Raw genomic sequence first — 22215 nt, 5'->3', positions numbered from 1 at the left:
CGAGTGAATCTTCATTGTTAAATATTCAATTTCTTTTGATCATGGTGTATTTGGCCTATGATTCTTGGATCGTGATGATTGAAGATGTCAAATACAAAGTCAATGAGAAACAATTTTATGGGTTATTGTTGAAAGACGAGTTGATTACATGGGAAACTTTGGTTTCTTATGGAGGCTTGGAAGATGATCATGGAAGATTGATATTTCAACCTCTTTCAAAGATTGGATGTTTGCTTGAAATTACCATGAATATGTTATCTTGGTGTGAAAATCAAAAGGAAGGAAAAGAAAGAGAATTATTCATAAAGGAATATGTTTCTCTTATTGAAGACCCAAATGATCTTCATGTTCTCAAATTTGTTGAAGTTTAAGAAATGGGAATTCAATGTGATTTTGATGAAGATATGATAGTTTTTCATTCAATTGGATTTCAAACCGATGAATGCTTGAATTCTTTTGATTCGCTTGAAGGAATGGTATCATATCGAAGGCCTTCACTACAAATAAAGTGACATTTAGTGGCACAGAAAAAGTGTCACTAAAAACCTCATTGGTAATCAGCGGCACAAAAAAAGTGTCACTAAAGGCCTTTAGTGGCACTTTTTAGTTGTGTCGTTGCAACCCTTTAGGGTTTTAGTGGCACTTTTTTTATTCCATTATAACACTTTTGGTTTTTGCAACACTTTTTTCATGTCACTAAATAATTGTTAAAATAAAGACAATATTTTTTTGATTTTAGCTGTAACTTTTTCATCACAAAGCATTTATATTTGAAAATTTGGTCAATTTTTTATAAGTTTAAATGGAATATAATAATAATAATAATAATAATAATAATAATAATAATAATAATAATAATAATAATAATAATAATAAATAGAAAACACAAAAGAACTTCTTATATTAAAATTTAACTTGTCTAACAACAATTTACAACAATGTTATCAATATTTTAAAAAATATATCTTCTAAAATGTTGAATATTATACATCTATTATGTAGCAAGAAGACACCTTTTTAACCCCCATAACCCAAGATCGTTTTCTAATTTTACAACATTTTCAAATTGTTTGCTTGCCAATTGATTGGATTAGGGTTGGATGAATTACATAGGATTGAGAATGTTTTGTGTAGAATGAGCTCTCAAAATCAGACTTCTGCAATTTCATAGAACCTGAAACAAAGAAAGATGGTATTGAACTATTGATAAGATTGAAATGCGTATAAGAAACCAATCCTTTAAACTAGATAACCATAAAGCCAAAACCTCAGTTTGTTTTAACCAATAGCCAATAAATACCATGTAGCTCCAATAACCTACATTGATAGATATCATAAAAATAAATTAAATAACACATGATAATTAATATATAATGATATGATAATTAAATATAACCATAATGAATCATGTAAAAATATTAACAATATAAAAAGAATCATGGATCACTTTGTTATCCTAGTTGAAAGTACTTATCATTGTTATGATGACTTGGTAAGGATCTTTGAAATCCTAGAGGAGAGTTAGTAGGAACGATGGAAGATGAAGCACCATTTTCTTTTACAATCGACATCCTACCTACAAATTGAATGTGCCCATGTTTCTTTGGATACAAAACAGTAGAAAGAATCATCAAGTATTACATCTAATAGATTCTTAAAAGGGGCAATTTCTATAACAAATTCTTAAAAGAATCATTTTTGTCAAGTTTTCCTACAACATGGAGCATTTTTGTAACAGTTACCTGCCAAAGGGACCAAATCTGTAATACATTCATGCTACAAGGACCATTTATGATACAGAAACCATAACATATATATGAAATGGACATTTTAAGCATTGTAAATAAGCATATGATGCCAAATTGCTTACATGTAAAAAGTAGTTTAAGCTAAAATATAATTAAGGTGATTAAACCGTTTTTTAATCTACTTTTTTCTGTTATGAACTTTGGAAAAGTTTAGCTTTTTTTGTTTCTTGATTAAATAATAAGCTATTTTTCCTATTAATCACTTAAATATTAAGTTGGTTCTTTCTATTAAGCACTTAACTTTTAAGACGTTTTATCTATTAAGCTATATAATAAACTATTAAGATATTATTTAACTATTAATTTGTGTTTTAACTACTATGACAACCAATCAATGAGCATGCCAAACTTGTCAGATCAGATTCATAAGGCATCATTCACACATTCACGATGAAATACCTTATTGTATACAAATGTATTCAAAACATTAACACATTGATGAAAGCCTGAAGAAATATATATATATATATATATATATATATATATATATATATATATATATATATATATATATATATATATATATATAATTCTTTGAAATTCACTTAAACATAAATGTTATTAACTAAATTTCAATTTGAACTTACTTTGAATTGAGAAATTCACTTAAACCTTGTGAATGCTAAAGAAGTTTTAAAAATTCCTTCTAGCAGCCACACAATGCTTGAATGAAGATAGAACCCTTAGGGGTAATTTAACTACAAGACGATTAAATGAAGAAACACCATTAGACACCATATGCCATAATATAACTTTTAGATATAATGTCAAAAAACCCATGAATGATAAGTAGCTTTTATCTACATAGTTGTACGTTGAGTACTATATGGCTTTTATGAACCCTAACTACTAACAGGTGCTTTTGATCTTAGAACAACCATAGCACAAACACACAAAAAAAAATTAATATAAGACCAAAATTGTTTTCAAAAAGAATTCATTTGGAGGCATAACATATAAAGGAGATAAGTTCTACTTACAGAGGAGTGTCTTTTAAGTCAAGACATCCTAATAATGTGTGAAGCCAAATCAATATGCACCAACATAAACCGACATTAGTAAAGCTATACATCCATATAATAGATACTAACAACAAATGAAAAGAACGACTTTAATAACCACAATATCATACTAACAAGATGTAACACCTTAATCAGTTAAAATTTCAATCCACTCATACCATGTTAATTAAAATCATTACCAAATTAATGAAATTTAACATAAAAAATAAATCCAGAACAAACAGGGCTTCTGGTCTAATTGGGGATTTTCATCGAACAGTTGGTGTTCATCCGAAAACAAAGATAATAAGTAGTAAATTAACTTTATCACATTTCCTAATCAGTGTTTTCAAAGTGACTAACAACAGATTACAAGATATAGTCTTAAAATAAAAGCTCAAAAAACATCCGACCAACAAAAATTTACGCTAAAAAAACTAAAAAATCGAGAGTGGAGCATATACAGACCATAGAGTGTGTCAAGGAAGAGCTTTAAATGGGCTAGATAAGACGAAGGGAGAAATCAATGGCAAGGATGTGGTGCATAGTGGAGCGATGTGCAGACAAGTAAAGCGGAATTCCTTTTAGGTTTCAAAAGATAAATTAATGTATGGTTTCTCTTTTAGAACATAATGGATGTATTTAGGGAACTTAAGCAGGAATGAAAATCTGAGGGAAGTAGGATATGATAATTTAAGTGAGAATGAAAATTTAAAGGAAGCGGGATATGAAAATTTAGAGAGCAAGTGGAAATGAAAATTTTTGTGCCACTAAAAACCATGATACACTTATGTCACTAAAACCTTATGCCACTAAATGTAATTTTATTTGTGGTGCTTCAATCCAAGAAGTTCAAATGCATCAAACTCTAAGATTTGATTAAAACATGCAAAGTTAAAATTGTCAAAAATGATGTTGTTCTTGAATTTAAAACTTCAAGATTCAAAAAGATGATGAAGAAGAAAAAAGAAGAAGAAGATCAAAAGCAAGAACAATTGGGTTTCTAAACCAAAATCTTCAAAAGTTGTCATGAATCCAAAATCTATGAAGCAAATTTGGGTTCCAAAGCAACAATCATCAAGTGTTGAATTGAATTTGAATTCCAAACCCAAAATTGTTGAAGATTCTCATGAAGATGATGCTAGATCATTGAAAATGGGGAAAGAACGGATTGTACAACATGCATCGTGGGTGGTACAATGTGAAGGTTGGAGATTTTCTTGTTCCAACAAAAGAACCAAGATCTCCAATGAGTGATTCATGTGTTGCAAACGGAAAAAGAATCATCAACAAGGTTTCTCACATTCTCAAATGGATTCTAAAAAATTCATGTTGAGATCGAAGATGAACGATCAAGGTTTTTCTCAAAATCCAAATTCAATCATTTTTTAACATCGTGCTTTTAATTTTTGATTGTTGATCGTTTTGACTCGTAAGATCTATTTCATTTCAACCTCGATCCAATATTTTCTTTTACCAAACACCAAAATCAAAATCAAATTATCAAAAAAAATATATATATTGTTCATCACACTTTATTTCGAGCCCAATCTACAATTGTGTTACTGTTTATAGTAACTTTGAGTGCATAATTCATTTCGATCAATATCAACAGCGCATAATTCATTTCGATCAATATCAACTATTCGGTACTGTTCATCTTTGAATGTTGAGCCCAAACGAATCTGACTTCATGTACAGTTCATCTATTTATTGAGCCCAAATCCAATCATTATTCATTTAAACCCAAATCATATGTTCCACTGTTGGATATTGGATGAATGAAATGAATAAAAGTCAAAATTTGACTTTGATGGATGAGTCGAATGGTTTGATTGAAACAGATATCGAATAGAAAGTGTTCTGAGAAATCGAACACGACGGAAAACACACTTGGAGTCGAAATCAATGTTGACGGTGATTGTTGTTGAGTCCAAGTTGAATATGTTCGTCACTTCGTTGGAGTCGTTTGAGGGTCGAACGTGTTTGATTTTGTTCGTTCGCATCCTAGTATCGTTGATTGAAGTTCGATTTTTTGAGTCACAAAATCGAATTGAGATTGTTAGTCGAAATTGTTTTTTATTTTGATTTTGATTTTGGTTTGCAAAAGCTTAAAAAATCGAACGTACTGGGTTGGAATCAAAATTAATTTCGATGATTTTTTTAGAAATTCGAACGGATTTTGGATTCATTGCTTGGACTCGTAATCAGATGAGTCAAGATTTTGATTTGGATGGATCAGGAATCGAATAAAACAAAAGGCTTTTAAATCGATTTCGAATTTGAAAATATTTGAAGTCGATTTTCTTGAGGTTAGAATTGATTTCGCATTTGGGTATGGTTGACATCAAAAGCATGTTTGACTGATGGTTTAACTTGGTGTCGAACATAGCAATGTTTTCGCATCGACTTTGTTTCTAAAATATTTCGATTCAATGATCTATTGCTTGGTTTTATTGGTGTTACCCTGCGTAGAATAGAAGTCGAAAGCAGATGGTTCATGGTCGAATAGGTTTCTTGGGTTTCGCATCGAATGCGTATACTTGGGTCAAAATTGGTTTCGATGTGTGATGGCAATTTCGACATGTGAAAGTCGCTTTTGGATTGAGTTCGCATATGAGGTCACGTTTTGGGTTTAGAGATCGAACAAGTCTTCGCTATGGGTGGATTGGCTTGAGGTCGAATCTACTTGGTTGGAGTCGAAATCGATTTCGATGTTGATGTTGTTCGAAGTGCGTCTGACGAGTTCAACATGAGAAGGTTGAGTCGTTTTGGGTTTGGAGGTCGAACAAGGCTTCATTGTGGGTCAATAGATGTGATGTCGAACATAATTTTGACTTGTGGATACTGTGTTCGATGTATGAAGGTCCTCACTACTCATTCACCCACCTGGAAATCAAAGTGGGGAAGAAAAGGAATTGCTTGATTCAAATCCCTTAAGTTTCAACTAATTGGGAGAAAACACTCACTTTCGAATTGGGGCAATAATGCTGAATTTTCATTTCGAATGCCTGTAGTTTATGCAAGTTGGCAGAAATTACCCAGTTTCGAATTTGGGGTAATATTATGTGAAATGGGAAGAATTTTTGAATCTGGTCCCTGAAGCTTATACGAATTGTCACTTTATGCCCAATTTTGCATTTGGATAAAGTTTCGCATTTGAGGCTGTTTTGGCACAACGGGTCTCGGAAAAATTACGAAATTGACAGTTTATACCCAAATTTTGAAATTCTTGCAACTCTCACCCAAAGTCAAAAAAAAATCACAACATTTGGAAAATTTTCTAGGCTTTTTGTGATTGTTTTTTTTTGCAAAAATTTTAGGTTGCGTTTTTGGCACACATTGAGGGGGAGATTCGTCAAGTTAATTCATCGAATAAAGTGATCAAATCTTTAGTTTCATGTGACCTCTCCTTCCCATTATGATAAGATTATGATGGAAGATCTCTTACGGTCTTTCGCCGACGACGCAATCATTGAATCCATCGTTGTTGAATTTGAAATCAATGAAATCCAAATGGTGATCTACTTAAATTCTTTATCGCTCTTAATCGATCGATCCAAATTTGTAATAGATTTTTGGAACAAATTATTAGTGACAGCTGTTTCTAATCAATATGCTATTGGAAGATAAAAGAAATCTAGGTATATCAAGATAGAAAATTCGCTTAAGTCTGGAAAGTTGGTTCAATTCATTATTATTTACAGGTTGGTGGTTTCCGATGAAGACTAGTGTTTTTCGATGGCGTCTAGTGTCAGCCACGCCCAATGGTTTCTAATATAGTGGTCTGACGGTGCAATGACTTACGGTTTTCTTTTCATTTATGTCTAGTTCCCGAATTATAGCAAAGAAAATAAGAGAAATGAAAAGAAAGTAAGGAGAGAAAACAAGATAAAGGAAAGGAAAAGAAATTTGTATTTTTGTGTTCCTAGGGTAATAAGGTTTCAAATTTGTCTATATTAGGCCCTTAAGGTCTTTTTTTGTATATATTACACCAACATGATTGTTATAACAGTTTAAATGTCATCCCTTTAACGTTTAAAGGGACGACATTTAAACGGTTGTAACAACCATGTTGGTGTAATATGTACAAAAAAAATAACGTAAGGACCTAATGTGAACAAATTTGAAACCTTATTACCCTCCTAGGTTATTAACCCTATTAATTTCTTTGTCCTTTAAACTTTATTTCGATAAAACAATACTTGATAAATAGATATGCTAGTGAGTAAATTACATTGTTGGATCCTCACATTTGTACAAAAACTTTAAACCACCTGCTCATGTTAGTAATTTAGTGGAATTATATAACAAAGGTAAACTAAACATTCCCTTAAATTAGAGATACATACCGAGATATAATGGAGGGATAAATAAAATAAATTACAGTAAACTAAACAATATCTAGTAATTATCTGTAGAACCTAGAATCAGAATCTTGTCAAGTGTATTTGGTGTGGACCTTTCATCAGGCTATATTCACAGTTGGTGCCATAGAGTTATTACCCACAAGAGTTTCATGCCATGCGTATTGACTCTTGGTTAATTTTCTATCGTTGATCTATTAAAAAGTTGTTGAGTTGCTTATTTACCTTTTAGACTTGCATAACTGATGTTGGTTGGATGCTATTTGATGAAAGTTGGTTTCTTTTTAATGAACATTAGTTGCTCTTCTGATGCTACTGGGTGTTCATTCATGTTAATTGGGTGCTTCTAGTGTTGTTGCATACAGGCTGTGAGATTACTTCCTCCCTTCAGATCCAACTTTTGACCATTTTGCCTCTAGTGTTAGTTTGGTGAAATTCAATTGTTTTTTTTTGTGTGTGTTTCCCTGTTATCAGCTTAAGGCTCCATATACATGATGTGTGTAGATCTCTAAGCTTATAATTTTCTTAGCAATCCTTGGATTCAAGACTTCATTACCTCCTTTTCTTCTAGTTGTCGAATTGGGAACAAAGTAGTTTGTCTTTATTTTCTGTTCTTTTGTACAAACTTCTTGTATTGTTCCAGCAAGATGTTGGTCCTGTTTTTTATTTCTAATATATTGTTGTTAAAAAAAATCGGTGGGGGCTTATGGACGATTTTGCCCTTGCTTTCATTTAGCCATTCAGATGGGCATGAATTTAAGTGAAAACACTCGGTGTAGAAATTGGTTACCTGGTAAAGTTATGTATTACATCAATCTTCGTTATTGTATGGTTGTCGGATTATAGATGATTCCATGTGTTCCCATGGCTGTATGAATTTGATCTTCTTCGTTAATTGTTTGATTCTTTCTTATAATAAGTTAGAGATCCCAATTTTAGATAGCCCTTACCCTTTTCCCAACATTATGTCTCCGATTGTTCCTGATGTGTAACCAAACCTTGTTGACTTAACAAGAGATTATGTAACATGTTGAAATGTATATATCTACTTGTTGACAGGTAGGGTTTATGATCTTTGTTTATGGTTTTGGTGTTTCAGCTACAACAATATAAATGGAGGGATTGAAGTTATCTGATGCAGAATTGGCGTTGTATTTATATCCATCAAAGTTCATACGATGACATCTTTGGTGAACTAAGTTCAGTGCTTTTTAATACATAGTCTTTCATTTGATGTAATCTATTAAATGGTGACTATGTTTTCATGTAATTCTACACATTTGGGCGAAAATAATATATACATGAAAGTAAACTGGTGTCTATACAACAATCGTTCAAAAAATAACCTAATGCCTATACAAATAATACAATATACAATATAGTGATATACGCATCACTTGAGTCATTAATTACTTGTGTTCAACATGAGAAAAAAAATTAATATAAAAAAGAAACAAGTTGTGAGCAATGGGTGAGCAACAACCGCACCGCAACTAAAATTAACCGGAAAAACCAAATAAACCACAACCGATAAACCGCAACCGCAATAAAAACCGATGGTGAGGTTTTCTGTTTTTCAAAAACCGCAAATTTGCGATTCGGTGCGGTTATTAGTTTTTAAAAACCGCAAAAAAAACCGCACCGCACCGCATATATTATATTCAATTTTTTATTAATTATTAATATATTAAATATTAAAAATAAGATAAGTTTCATCAATGAAATATTCATAAAATACTAGAAGACAAAAATATTGGTTTTTTGTTATGTTTAACTTTGAAAAACGGTGAAATTAGACAATTTTAAGATATTTATTTTTAATTACTATTGATTTGACGTTTTTTAAGATGTTAGTTGTTTAGGATTTAAGTTAATTGTCATATAGCTTATGGTTTTTTATTATTACAAGTAATATGTTTGAACTCTCAAAACTGTTTGAACTCTCAAAACTGTTTGACCTCTAAACTGTGGTTAAAATCCATGTAAACTGTGGTTAAAATCCATGCAAAATAACCGCACCAAATTCATGCGGTTAATAACCGCAACACAGGAAAAAACAAAACTGCACCGCAAAAATGACCGCCTAACCGCACCGCAAAAATAACCGCACCAAGCAGTTTTGAAAATGGATTAACCGCATTTGCGGTTAATGGTGAGGTTTTCGCTAATAACCGCACCGAACCGCACCGCGCTCACCCCTAGTGAGCATCAACTTGATTAATTGGAATATAACTGAGCACTTGGTCTTCAAGATAGGAGGTGTAAAAATTCGGTTGTTGATAAAGGCGTCCTATAACCCTCTCAATGAATGCCCCATAGCCATAGAACACAATTTCATTTGCAAAAACGGGTCATATGACTTTACAGCTAAAAGAGTCGGTTGTATCATTAGAAACTTGGCTGTTTATTTTAGTCATATATCCCGATTCCATACCTTAAATCGGGTCATATAACTCCCCCCCCCCCCCTATAAAATACGGTTTTTCCATAATATGTCCCGGTTTTTCATAAATTAACTGGGTCTTATCTGGCGTGTTCTACTTGACGTTTTGTAGTAATGATGCCTAGATACATTTAAGAGAACGTCACTAACCATATCATGCCAATACTTGAAACATTGAAACACTGAAGCTCTCTACAATATTATATCATGCTATAAAACAATTTTCTTTTATGACAGTGTATTGATGTCATGGCAACCTTTTTTGAAAATCTTGCATTTGATTGTATTACATGGAAGTAGTACTTTCTTTTATTCAATGTTTTCATATTGCTGCTCATTTTTTTAAGTGTTAATTCGAAAATATCACATATTATGGAGTTTTTTTTTGGCTCCCAAGTTAGCTACCTATTATCAATGTTTCTTATTTGTTAGGGGTTTAGAGTATCATTAAGTTTTGTAAACCTATTATTTAAAGCTATCTAAATGTCATTTTTTATCCATTTCATTACATGTTCTTCTTTTCTCTCTTCTTGAAGATTTATCAACCATGTAACTTTCTCAATAAGAATGTGGTTTCATTATGGTTTTTTTTCTTTCTGATTTTTGGCTTCCACCTTTATATCAATATTATTGTTTTGTGTTGATCTTTTTAAAACAAAAACTATATTGGTCTTTAACTATCACCAACAAAAAATTATTTCTCTCGTCCCAAATATTTTGGTATTGACATATAAAAAATATGAAGAAAACCAACCATCATAAATATTAATCAATCTTTAATTTCCAAAAAAACCAAAATATTAGACATGAGACATAAATTTGTGATATTAAGACAAACATAGTTTTCAATCAAGTTCAATGCATTGCCAAGCATAATAGACAACATTACAAATAAGAGTAAAACTGAAGCCAAAAGCTGCACTTTCCAAGAGCACATTTTGAATACGGGCTAATGTCATAAAAACCCTTAAGTTTTCAAGGTTTTGTCGGTTTTGTCCAAAGTTGAATTTTATGTCCGTTTTTACCCTAACATTTTTCAAAAAATGTTCGGTTTTACCCTTTTACCAGTGATAACAGGTTACCATTATATCAACTTCGCAAAAAACCCTTAAGTTTACAATTTTTTTACGTTTTTATCCTTAAGTTTATAATTTTTTTACTTTTACCCTATGTATTTTTTTTTCATATTATACGTATTCAAACAGAAAAATCATATGAATATGTATATTATGAAAAAAAATATACTTACGGTAAAAATGTAAAAAAAATTATAAACTTAAGGGTAAAAACGCAAAAAAAAAATGATAAATTTAAGGGGTTTTTTGTGAATTTAATATAGTGGTAACCTGGAAAACCTGTTATCACCGGTAAAAGGGTAAAACCGAACATTTTTTCGAAAATGTTTTGGTAAAAACGGAGATAAATTTTAAATTTGGGCAAAACCGACAAAAACTTGAAAACTTGATGGTTTTTATGACATTAACCATTTTAAATACAATTGTTGCAAAAACAGGAAATGGATTTATCCGATAACAAACAATTAATACATTTTTTTCGTAAAAAAATAAATAGAGATATGTAAAACATGAAAACGTCCAGCCGTCTACGTTAATAAACATGCTTGTCCGAGACAAACAACTTTGTGACGTACTGACATGGATTCTTTTTAGAGTTGCATCATATTAGTTGCCTCTTCCAAACCAAAAGAATATATTTATGAGAGAGAGAGAGAGAGAGAGAGAGAGAGAGAGAGAGAGAGAGAGAGAGAGAGAGAGAGAGAGAGAGAGAGAGGAAACCGATATAAAGAAGTACATAGAATAATTAAAGGTTTTTGTCAGTTCAAGGTTTTTCGGCCACATTTTGAGGCAAACATATGTCTCATTAAACATGCAAAACAATAGGTTACTTTGTGTGTTCGAATTTGAAAGTGACCTGACTTTTAAATTGTCATTCTTTGATTATCCGAAATCATATTTCATGATACCTAGGGCACAGATTTTGAAAATGGTTGCAATCACGATTCTAGAATTATCCAAATATATATTGAGATTCTTAGATCCAAAATCTAACTACTTATTTCATATTTGTATATGCACCAAAGGGCGGCAAACATAATCTAGTTGAATACATTGAGCGTCAAATTTACTTGTATCTATATTAACAACAAAAATAATAATAATAATAATATCAATTTGGAAGTACTAATCTGAAATTTCCGCGCAATAGTTACTAATCATATCGTGAATCTCCAAGCAACTTCTACTCTTTCGAAGTTTCACTTGCAACCTCTATTCTTTTGAAGCTTCACTTTTGTTTTCATTTGATTGATTGATAGTTTGAAAACAAATTTCCTATAAATCTATTGTTAGAACCTTGATTGAATGGATCAATTAGAAATGTCTATTTGTATTCAATGGATTAAACTCACTGATACTAAGATGATAAGTTCATATTAAATGGATTTGGAATTCAATGGCATTGAATTATTTATTGGGAAAAAACTAAAAAAAAAAATTATAAAATATGTGTTATTGAACTATTGTAATATTCAATTTTTAAGGGTACACATACCCTCTTAATCATATTCCTACATTACTCCTTTTGTAGACAAGGGAACTTGAACATCAACCTCTTAGGGGAAAGACGTATTTTCAAACATCTTGATACCATGAGGTCAAAAACTCTTAAATTTTATAGAGTTCAATGTATTGTTGATAAGCAAATGATAAAATTGTTAGAAAGATAAAATGTTGTAGAGAGTATTAACCTTATAGAATTTAATGTATTGTACGTAGATGTCTAATACAAAATAAATGAAGCATGATCTTTTAGTTTATGTTTATTAACCAAGATCAGAAAAGGTGAGCGATCATTTCAAGTCTTTTAACATATCATAAGTTATTAGTTGGATAAAGCCAAATTCCAAAAACAAAATATTCTTCTTAGGTATAATCAAGCAAGCTAGGGACGAATTGAGCAAAAACAAGAGGCCAGACAAAAAAAATAAGAAAGAAAAGAAAAGTCAAAATCCGTCCATAAGCTGGATAACAATTATAAATCCCAAAGTCAAACAATGTTACTAACAAAAGCACAAAAATTAGTATATTTAGTTGACAACTACAATCTCATGTAACCTTTACATTGAAAGATAGCTAGCTAAATGAACTAGCGTCAAAAAGTGGCGTTTAGGCCAATGAACTTAGCTGTCAAACTCGCATGATTTTGCCTAAGTACGTACGACTTGGCTGGTTTTTCCTGCCATTTTATCACCAGCTAGATTACAAAAGAAAACACTTTAAAAAGCACATTCTTACTATTATAGATTGCCTCACACATATTTACAGCTTCCTCTTCAATCACCAATTGTAAAAGTCAAAGCAACAGTAATACATGGCTTTATCACCTGAGAAAACACTTATTCTTTCTGCCCTTCTATTTTTAGTCATGTGGGTATCTCAAGTTACATCACTAACTCTGAGTGACGCAAATATATCAGAAATTCACGAGCTCTGGATGACTCGATATGGCCGTGTATACAACGATAATGCAGAGAAGGAAATGCGTCGCAATATATTCAAGGAGAATCTGGAGTTCATAGAATCATTCAACTCTTTCAGAAATCGTTCTTTCAGGCTGAGCATTAACAAATTTGCAGATCAAACAAATGACGAGTTCAAGGCCTCTCTTAATGGGCACAAGTCTTCACACAATCTGAAATCATCTCAAGTAACATCCGTTAGGCATGAAGATATTCTAACAGTGCCAGATAGCTTAGACTGGAGGAAGAATGGAGCTGTTACCGATGTCAAGGATCAAGGCACATGTGGTACGTTGACAAAAAAAAAAAAATCAACAGCTTGAAAAAGACAAACACTAAAATCTTATCTTGTTTCCATTTTACTCATTCAAGTATAATTTTCATGGCAATAGGAAGTTGTTGGGCATTTTCAGCAGTTGCTGCAATGGAAGGAATCGTTCAAATAAGAACAGGAAAACTGATTTCGTTATCTGAGCAAGAGCTTGTTGATTGTAACCGGGATGCTGATAGTGTCGGATGCTCAGGAGGAAATAAAGAAGATGCCTTCAAATATGTTGTCAAGAGCAAAGGGATCAACACCGAAGATGGTTACCCTTATCAAGGAGTAGATGAATCTTGCAACATTACTAAAGAGGCTGTTGGAGCAGCCCACATCACTGGTTATGAGATGCTACCAGCCAACAATGAAGAGGCGCTGCTGAATGCTCTAACCAAACAACCAATAGCAGTTTCCATAGATGCAGGTAGTATGGCATTTCAGCTCTACTCAGATGGTGTTTTTACAGGAGAATGTGGGAGGGATCTAAACCATGATGTGATAGTGGTCGGATATGGCACAAATGCTGATGGCATGAAGTATTGGTTGGTGAAGAACTCATGGGGTCCCTTTTGGGGTGATGGTGGATATATAATGATAGAACGGGATGTCGGAGACAAAGAAGGAATGTGTGGAATTGCTATGGAATCTTCGTATCCAACGCTTAAAAGCGGGGCTGATTCAAATTTAAAGACTTCTATCCTTTTTGTGTTTCTTCTTGTATCGTTTGTGAATTCATTTGTCCCACTTTAATTGTAAGATTGAATATTTTGGTGTATATTATCATTGATAAAGTTATTGTCATGATTGTGATATAAATGAAGTAATGAAATTCTTGTCATGATTGTGTATATTATCATTAATGAAGTTATTGCCATGACAAAACTCTCAAGAGGGTTACGAATCCAACTGATCCAAGCAAAATCAAATTCCTTACATCTAGCATTACACCAGATTGTGGTATAGAAATTAGATGGAATATACTGTTGTAAGTGTGAAAGCAGATAACATCGGTGATGTATAATTAAGTGATGTTGGCATGAATTATATTAAGGACTAGCTAAAAATAGACAACCAAAAGAGCTACAAGAAATTACATTAAAAAAAAGAATAAAAAAAACTAAAACTGGAATACAACACCAATATTCAGTCAATTAAAGGCTTGAAAATTTTGGCATATGCTTAATCCAACGAAAAGAATAAAGTTTGAATTTCATCATGAAGTTGAATTTTGTTGAAGCTGTTTGTGGCTTCAACTTCTCTTTCGTCACCAACTTGATAAACATATATGCAGTACACAATCTTTATGTTGCATCCCCAACTCTAATAGGAAGTTCTTAAATCATATAACCTCTTTTCTTGCTTTTGCAGTGGCCATATATTCTGCCGCAATGGTTGAAAAAGCAACACTGTTTTATAACTTGAACATCCAACTGATTGTTGTACCCCTAACTGTGAACACATAACCTGTTGTGCTCTTTCATGAATCCATACACCCCATATCGACATCAACAAAACCTTCCAATACCACCTTTGTGTTAACCAACTGCCGGATCAAGAAAACCTTATTCTATGTTGAGGATTTTGCATACATATTGGATATTTCTTTTATTAGGCCATAGGTAGTCTTCTTATTGATAATATTGTAAGCTACGTTATTTGTTAGTAATAATCTAACCATGCCAAGAGCATGATGATCCAGTAGATTTCAATCATCGCGTTTCATCTTTTTTGGCTCCTTTTCGGCCTAGCTAGGTTTCGTGTAACTTCATATGGTAGAGATAATCTTTAATATGTATTCTCCAAAACCCAAAATCATGATATTCAAATTTGTTGATCCTAACCTTCTCATCTTCATCCATGGCTCTTATACCAGCTGTTAGGTTATAAGCACTTCGATAAATGATGAATGATTACGTACATACATACATGGATTAATGATGCAATAAGAAATAACAACACAATATTTAACGTGGTTCACTCGATCTAACAAATCGAGCTACATCCAAGAGCAAACAAGAGATAGATAGAGAGAGGGATTTTGTTGATAGTTGTCGAATTAAACTTTTCTCTTAGGATTACAAAAATTCTTAAGGGGTCTATATGTAGAACAAAGTTGACCTAAAGTCTATGGTAGACCTGACAATGGGGCGGGTTTGGAGCGAATCGACCTTGATCCAAACCCTTTTAACAAATTCCAAAACCCGATCCAAACCCGCTCCATAACCCGTAGAGTTTTGAATATTCAAACCCATACCCTTATCTACCGAATCAGCAGATATCCAAACCTGTCCTGTAACCCATATGTTTTTTTGAATAATCAAACACATTTTACTTAAATTATAAAATCACATTTGTTAAATAAAAAAAATGTTGATTTAGAAAACACATTATATACTCAAAGACTTTTGATTGGCATTAAAATCATTATTGTAGTTACTTCCAATTGGTTTTTGACCCTCGATTGCATTGATAGAGAATAACAATTACAAACTTTCTTCCAATTGATAAGTGAATATAAATGAAATCGGTCTTTACATGATGAAATATAAATGAAATGACATCATGAATCTTGGGAGAAGACTGGAAGTCTAGAAGTTGAGTCCCCGAGTCCTATGTATAAATAGTTTAGCCTTTGGCCTTTTCTCTTTGGACTTTCTATTGGAATTTAAAGTAAAATTTAGGCAGTATAAAATATAAATGTATAATTCTAAAATTTATATGGGGCGGGTTATAGATGGAGCGGATCGGTGATGATCCATACCCGACCCTTTTAATAAAAGGGTTAGCGGGTACGGGTCGTTAACAGGTAAACGGATCAAAAACTATGCTCCAAACTCGTATAATTGTTAAGGGTTTGGATCGTATCAGGGTCAAAACCCACTCCATTGTCAGGCCTAGTCTATGGATAAGGCCAAGCCCACAAAATGACGCTAATGAATTTTTCCAATGACACATTTTAATGCTAAATCTGAAAGAGCTAAACCCCATGTTTGGTCTGTATAGTTGCAATGAGGTCAAAGAGAAGATCAAGCTCCACAACTCAACAACAAAAGGCTAGAAACTATCAATGGAGAGTAATTGTCTAAGGTTGTGACCAAACAATCGGTAGCAGTTTCCATATATGCAAGGAGTATGGCATTCCAGGCTCAGTCTCTACTCAAATTGTGTTTTTACAATAGATAGTTGGGGAATCTAAATCATGATTTTATATGGTTGAGTATGGAACAAATGTTGATGACATGATGTATTGGTTAGTAGAGAACCTCATGGGATCCTTTTTTGGGTGATGGTGGATAAATAATGATATAGCAGGATGTTGAAGTCGAAGAAGGAATTGTTGTGTTATGGATTTTTATTTTCCTTTTGGCATCATTACCGCTATGGTGACTACGCATTGGGTCCCACTCCTATAAGAGTGAGCGAGGGTCAAAGAGGCACTGCGTATATCAGTTTCGGCACCAAAATCAACAGTTGTGGAGTAGAGTTGTTGAAGCACTTTAAGCATGCAGAGTAAGGTTGTGACGTCCAACATACCGCACCTGAGGTACTTGATGAAGAAGCATTCTGGTGTCCAACATACTACAATTGTGGTTTATGGTGTACCATAATTGTGGTACTTGATAAGATGGTTGCAATTCTCAAGTTAAGCCAGATGAGTTGTCAAAGTATTTTTAGGCACAGCTCACAAGCAACTTTTAGGTCAACTCATCTCTATAAATAGATCTCCTTTGTACGAATATAATCTTATGTAGAAACGAGTGTCTAATATTATTAATAAAATCTCTCTCTAGTTTATCCATGGGCGTAGCTCGGTTTCTATGATCGATTGAACCATATTAAATCATTGTGTTCTTTGCATTCTTGACGTCTGTAATTGTGGTGTTAAAATCGATAAATTTGAAGGCCACGATTTTAATTTTTGGAAGATGTTATTTGAATATTATCTTTATTGGAAGAAGTTACACGAACCATTAAATGAAAGAAAAATTGAAGCAATGAAACTAGATTGAACTTGTTAGATTGACAAGGTTTTGGCGTGTTTAGGTTGTCGTTGGCAAGAAAAAAATGTTGTGGCGTGTTTAGGTTCTATTCTTAATAAGTCATCGTCCTATGAGAATTCTACCCATTTGTAACATGTTTTTTCTTACACGATATACTTGGAAAAATCTACCAAACTATAATAATGAAAAGTGTTTTCTATTTGGATGACATTGTTATAAATTATAATTAGGTAAATATTTCCTAGTACTAACAGAGAGAAATGAAAGTAGGATGTTGCAATAAACAAATAAACAAAAAAATATGTTACTAATTCTTGCACTTAACCCGATATCATAAACCATCATCAGTCTCAGTCCCAGTCCCAGTCCCAATCCAACTGGAACCAGAATCTTTGATTATATTCCTCATCTTCATTACTTCCCTAATGTCACTAACACTATCCCATCTCCCTACATCCGCTAGAGTATTCGATAATGCAACATAAGCTCCTGGTCTACTATCACTACTTAACTTAAAAAGCTCATTGGCTGCAATACTTGCCATCTCCACATCACCATGTAGTCTACAAGAACTAAGCAATGCGGCCCACACATCAGAATTCGGCTTCTTGGGCATTCCCATTACAAACTGAAATGCCTGATTTACCCTTCCTGCTCTCCCCAATAAATCAACCATACAAGCATAGTGCTCCATGTGTGGTTTCAATAAGTAATCTTTCTCCATGATTCTAAAGATTTCTTGACCTTTAGACACCAATCCAGCATGCCCACAAGCTGAAATAGCACTAAGGAAAGTGACATGATTTGGTGTAATGTGGTACACGTTTTGCATTCGATCAAAAAGCTCAAGTGCTTCATTTGGATCACTGTTTTTTCCATACCCATCGATCATTGAAGTCCAAGAAAACACATTTTTTACATTCATCCCATCGAAAACTGTTCTTGCATCTTCGATTTTTCCACATTTTGAGTACATGTCAATTAGAGCACTTCCCATTTTGATATTGGTTGAGAATTCGGTCTTCATGAGTTGACCATGTACTTGTTGACCAACTTCACTTGCCGATAATAAAGAACAAGCTCCGATAATGCTTGCAAATGTAGACATGTTAGGCTTAAAATCGAATCTTTGCATGTTTATGTAAATGTTCATGGCTTTCTTGGAAGTTTCAATTGATTTGCTATAACCTTCGATCATTGCATTAAACACCACTACATCTTTGTGAGTTGTTTTATTGAAAATTTCTTCAGCATCTTCTACATAACCTTGTCTCATATATCCAGAAATCATTGATGTAGAACAAACTATGTCCTTTTCGTTCATGAAATCAAACACTCTCCTAGCATAGTCTACTCTCCCACTTTTCACATACAGATCCACTAAAGCAGTAGAAAGAACATCGTCAACTACAACATAAGATTTCACAATCTGGGCATGGACCTCCTTTCCAATCCGACATCCAATTGGGAGTATACTATCACTGGTGGAAGCCTTCAAGATCATTGAAAATGTATACCCATCTGGTTTTTCGTTACATGAAACAAGTCTTCTAACTAAATTTAATGACTCGACCACTTCACCGTGTTTTGTATACCCCGCTATCATGTAGTTATAAGCGGTAAGAGTTGGTTGACGCAAGTCGTCGAACACTTGGCGTGCATATAGCAAACAGGAACATTTCAAATGCAGAATCAGAAGTTTTATAGATATGTTTGTATTGGATCTGTACCCGGTTTTGATAATATTGGTATGAATCTTTTGGCCATGCCAAGGGGTGTCTGAATTTATGTAAGATTGGAGGAGAAGTGAGAGGGATGCGGCAGTTGGTGGATGACCATGACTAGAACTCGAAGTCTCCGTCTGAATCAACGCGTGGTTAGGATTTGAGATGATTCTTGAAGAGGAAATTGAGGATTTCAGTAGAGATAATTTGCCCATTTTTCATTGTTCCATTATGATTTAGAATAGGATCCAGCAGACGCAAGAGAACTTCCCTGTGCGAGTAGGATGGATGTTGATCTTCATTGAGTCTGTGTTTATGGGCCCCAAATCTTGATGGACTAGTTCGGAATATTCAAGCCCAAAGTACATAACATGGTTGATATATTTCTCTACTTTTAGTATATTTAAAGAAAAAAATCAATAAGCAATTATCATATTGTTTCATCTAGTTTTAATCAAGTTAACTACCATAAATTGTCAGTTTAAGATTAAACGACAAATTAAAGGTGATGACAACAACTATTAAGAATAAGAAGCTTGAGCTTACATATGTTACTGATTGGTTTAGATAAAATAAAGACGAAATCTATGAGGACCATGTTCTTCAAAAAAATGGTTGGGTTTCAAGCATTTTGGTCACTTGGATCGATTTTTGTGTTTTGGGTTGTGAAGCTCTTCTTGTTGTTATATTTCATTTACTATCGCTTTCAAATGTCATTTAGGTGTATTTAGTCTTTACCTTGATGGATATAGCCATATAGGTGCCAACATAAAAAATGGGCCGAGAGATATGAGACAATATAACAAATGGACTAATACAAACATGGACCAATAATACAAATGATATATGCTAACATCCATCGGCAATTTGATTGAAATAGATTTCCTAACGTTCAACATGGTTCAGAAGCCGAAAAAAAATGAGGATGGTAGTCCCTTGTTGAAATTATCGGTGTATTGCGAAAAGGATGGGACGTGGAACACACAAACAAGACCCGAACTTGATCTCTAACAAAATGAATGTCAAACTTGATGTGCTTTTTGCGTTGATGTTAAATGAGATTACTCGATTGGAGGACATGTAAACAGCACTAATGTTATCGTAGTAAACAATTGTGGCTTTGTCTGGTGGATACTTGAGCTAGAAAAGAAGATTGTGGATACAACAAGTCTCGACAACAATGTTCGTAGCCCCTCAATATTCAGCTCTAGCATTGGAGCGGGATATGACACATCGGCGTTTTGACGACCAAGAAACTAGATTATCGCCTAGAAAAGTCTAGAGGTGGTCGAGTAGAGGGATAACCGCCATAGATAATGTTAGTAGTGTTAGAGTAACCAACAAGACTGGATGATTACGAGATGTATAGTTGAAGGTCGCGATCAAGTGTCCCACGAATGAAAATACATAATTGTTGAACCACAAAGGATATGTCACGTCATGTGAGAGTAAAGCAATGCAATACACTAACTAAAATACAATGTAGGATTTGACATAAGTGGCCCTTGAATCAAGCTTCTAAATGGCCTCGATATGTGTGCGACATGGGATACATTTTTCCATGTTAGCACGTTAAAGAACTATATGGCATATAATGTTGAGATAAAAAAATACCAAAAGGACCGCAAGTCACATAAATGCCAAGAAAACAGTTAAAGTGACCGAAATTTGTCATGGCGAACTCTCAAGCAAATTGGGAGATGACACATTGAAGAAGAAGTGTGGATGATGATTTCATCTACATATAGTAGTAAGTACATAATATTAGTCCCCAAGAGAAAAATGAAAGAGATGAGTCAGTATGACGATGCTAGAAAACCAAGTTGTTAGACACTATCGTTGGTACAAGGATGAGAACAATATGTATGGTTTTTACTATGACAGTGAGGTTGAATGGCTTATCGTAGTCAACACCCTGGTATTACATAAGTATAATGTCCATAAGGCGCGCCTTATATCTAGAGTGTTATATAGTATTGAATTTATGTCTAAACAACCACATAGACTTGACAACATTAACTCTGGTCGGTCATGTATCTCGGTACAAGTGTCCGGGTACCGTTAGACATGAGAGCTTGATATTCTTCATGTTCATGTATGGCTTTATGCCAGTATTGGTCTTACAAATGCCTAAAAATATGATTGAATGATGGTTGAGAGAGTGAATGTGGAAGAATTTGGATGATCAGTAGGATTAGCAACACCATTTTTTCCTCGAGTAATCATAGGGTTTATTGACGTAGATTTGGATATTGGGTTAATGGTAGAAGCGGGAGTGATGTAAAAGATATGGTCAAAAAAATCTTAAGGTGTGAAGTTGTTGGGAGTACTCTCGGTAATGGAGGTGAGTGGAAAATAAGGATGTAACACCCAGATCTCAAGGTACTTCACATTTTCAATTTTGGCATTTTAGAGTTTTCCACAGCATGGTGGAGGCACCACAACGTGGCAAATCAAGATAAGATCGTGCATTCATTTAATCCACCATGGTGTGATAGTATATGGCCACAACGTGGCAGCTGGCAAGTGATAAACCCTATTTTTGTGCGTTTTTCTCCCTATTTAAAGGAATGAGGAGGCTAGGGTTTGCTCACCCTCAGCCTCCATCGGCCTCCTTCAAACCTGAGAAACCCTAATCTACTTCCTCCTTTATTTAAGCCCTTTTTGGTGTTCTTTGAAGCCATTAAAGGAAAAAGAAGAAGAAGTGGGCTAAGATTCAGCAAGCAAGTCATCATCCTTTGTTATAGCACTCTTATGCACCCTTCTAAGTGTTCAAGACTTGATTTATCATGATAGGCTTCTAGATCTTGACTTTTGTCCTTAAATTTCATGTTCTTGTTAGTTGGGTGGTGAGATCTCATAAATTTTGCAAGTTTATGAATCTACAGGCCATTTGAAGTATTTGGTGCTTTGGATCTGGATTAGAAATGAGTTTTGGTGTCATGCATCGATTTTTAGCCATAAACCCTCATTTTGACCAAATAGGATTTCAATACATGAATTGGATATGCATG

General features: G+C 33.6%; 2 protein-coding genes across 2 annotated transcripts; one reads left to right on the top strand and one right to left on the bottom strand.

The window, feature by feature from the left end:
* Nucleotides 1–13009: 13009 nt before the first annotated feature.
* Nucleotides 13010–14642, top strand: LOC111885293 (ervatamin-B). The gene is made up of 2 exons (XM_023881559.3): nucleotides 13010–13445; nucleotides 13550–14642. Exons 1-2 carry the CDS (start codon nucleotides 13010–13012, stop codon nucleotides 14224–14226), a joined length of 1113 nt encoding a protein of 370 aa, XP_023737327.1. The 3' UTR covers nucleotides 14227–14642.
* A 3061-nt stretch (nucleotides 14643–17703) lies between these two features.
* On the bottom strand, nucleotides 17704–19515 carry LOC111884849 (pentatricopeptide repeat-containing protein At1g28690, mitochondrial). Its single transcript, XM_023881151.3, has one exon. It carries the CDS (start codon nucleotides 19414–19416, stop codon nucleotides 17809–17811), a length of 1608 nt encoding a protein of 535 aa, XP_023736919.1. The 5' UTR covers nucleotides 19417–19515; the 3' UTR covers nucleotides 17704–17808.
* Between the last annotated feature and the right edge of the window lie 2700 nt (nucleotides 19516–22215).

The sequence above is a fragment of the Lactuca sativa genome, chromosome 4 (assembly GCF_002870075.4).
Source record: "Lactuca sativa cultivar Salinas chromosome 4, Lsat_Salinas_v11, whole genome shotgun sequence".
Lineage (NCBI taxonomy): Eukaryota > Viridiplantae > Streptophyta > Magnoliopsida > Asterales > Asteraceae > Lactuca > Lactuca sativa.
The sequence above is the reverse complement of the archived record's forward strand: the minus strand, read 5'-3'. Positions and strand labels throughout refer to the sequence as shown.

Coding starts and splice junctions, on each gene's coding strand:
- LOC111885293 (XM_023881559.3), top strand. CDS start 13,010: ATGGCTTTATCACCTGAGAAAACACTTATTCTTTCTGCCCTTCTATTT. Junction 13,446..13,549: donor CAAGGATCAAGGCACATGTG/GTACGTTGACAA, acceptor TCATGGCAATAG/GAAGTTGTTGGGCATTTTCA.
- LOC111884849 (XM_023881151.3), bottom strand. CDS start 19,416: ATGGGCAAATTATCTCTACTGAAATCCTCAATTTCCTCTTCAAGAATC.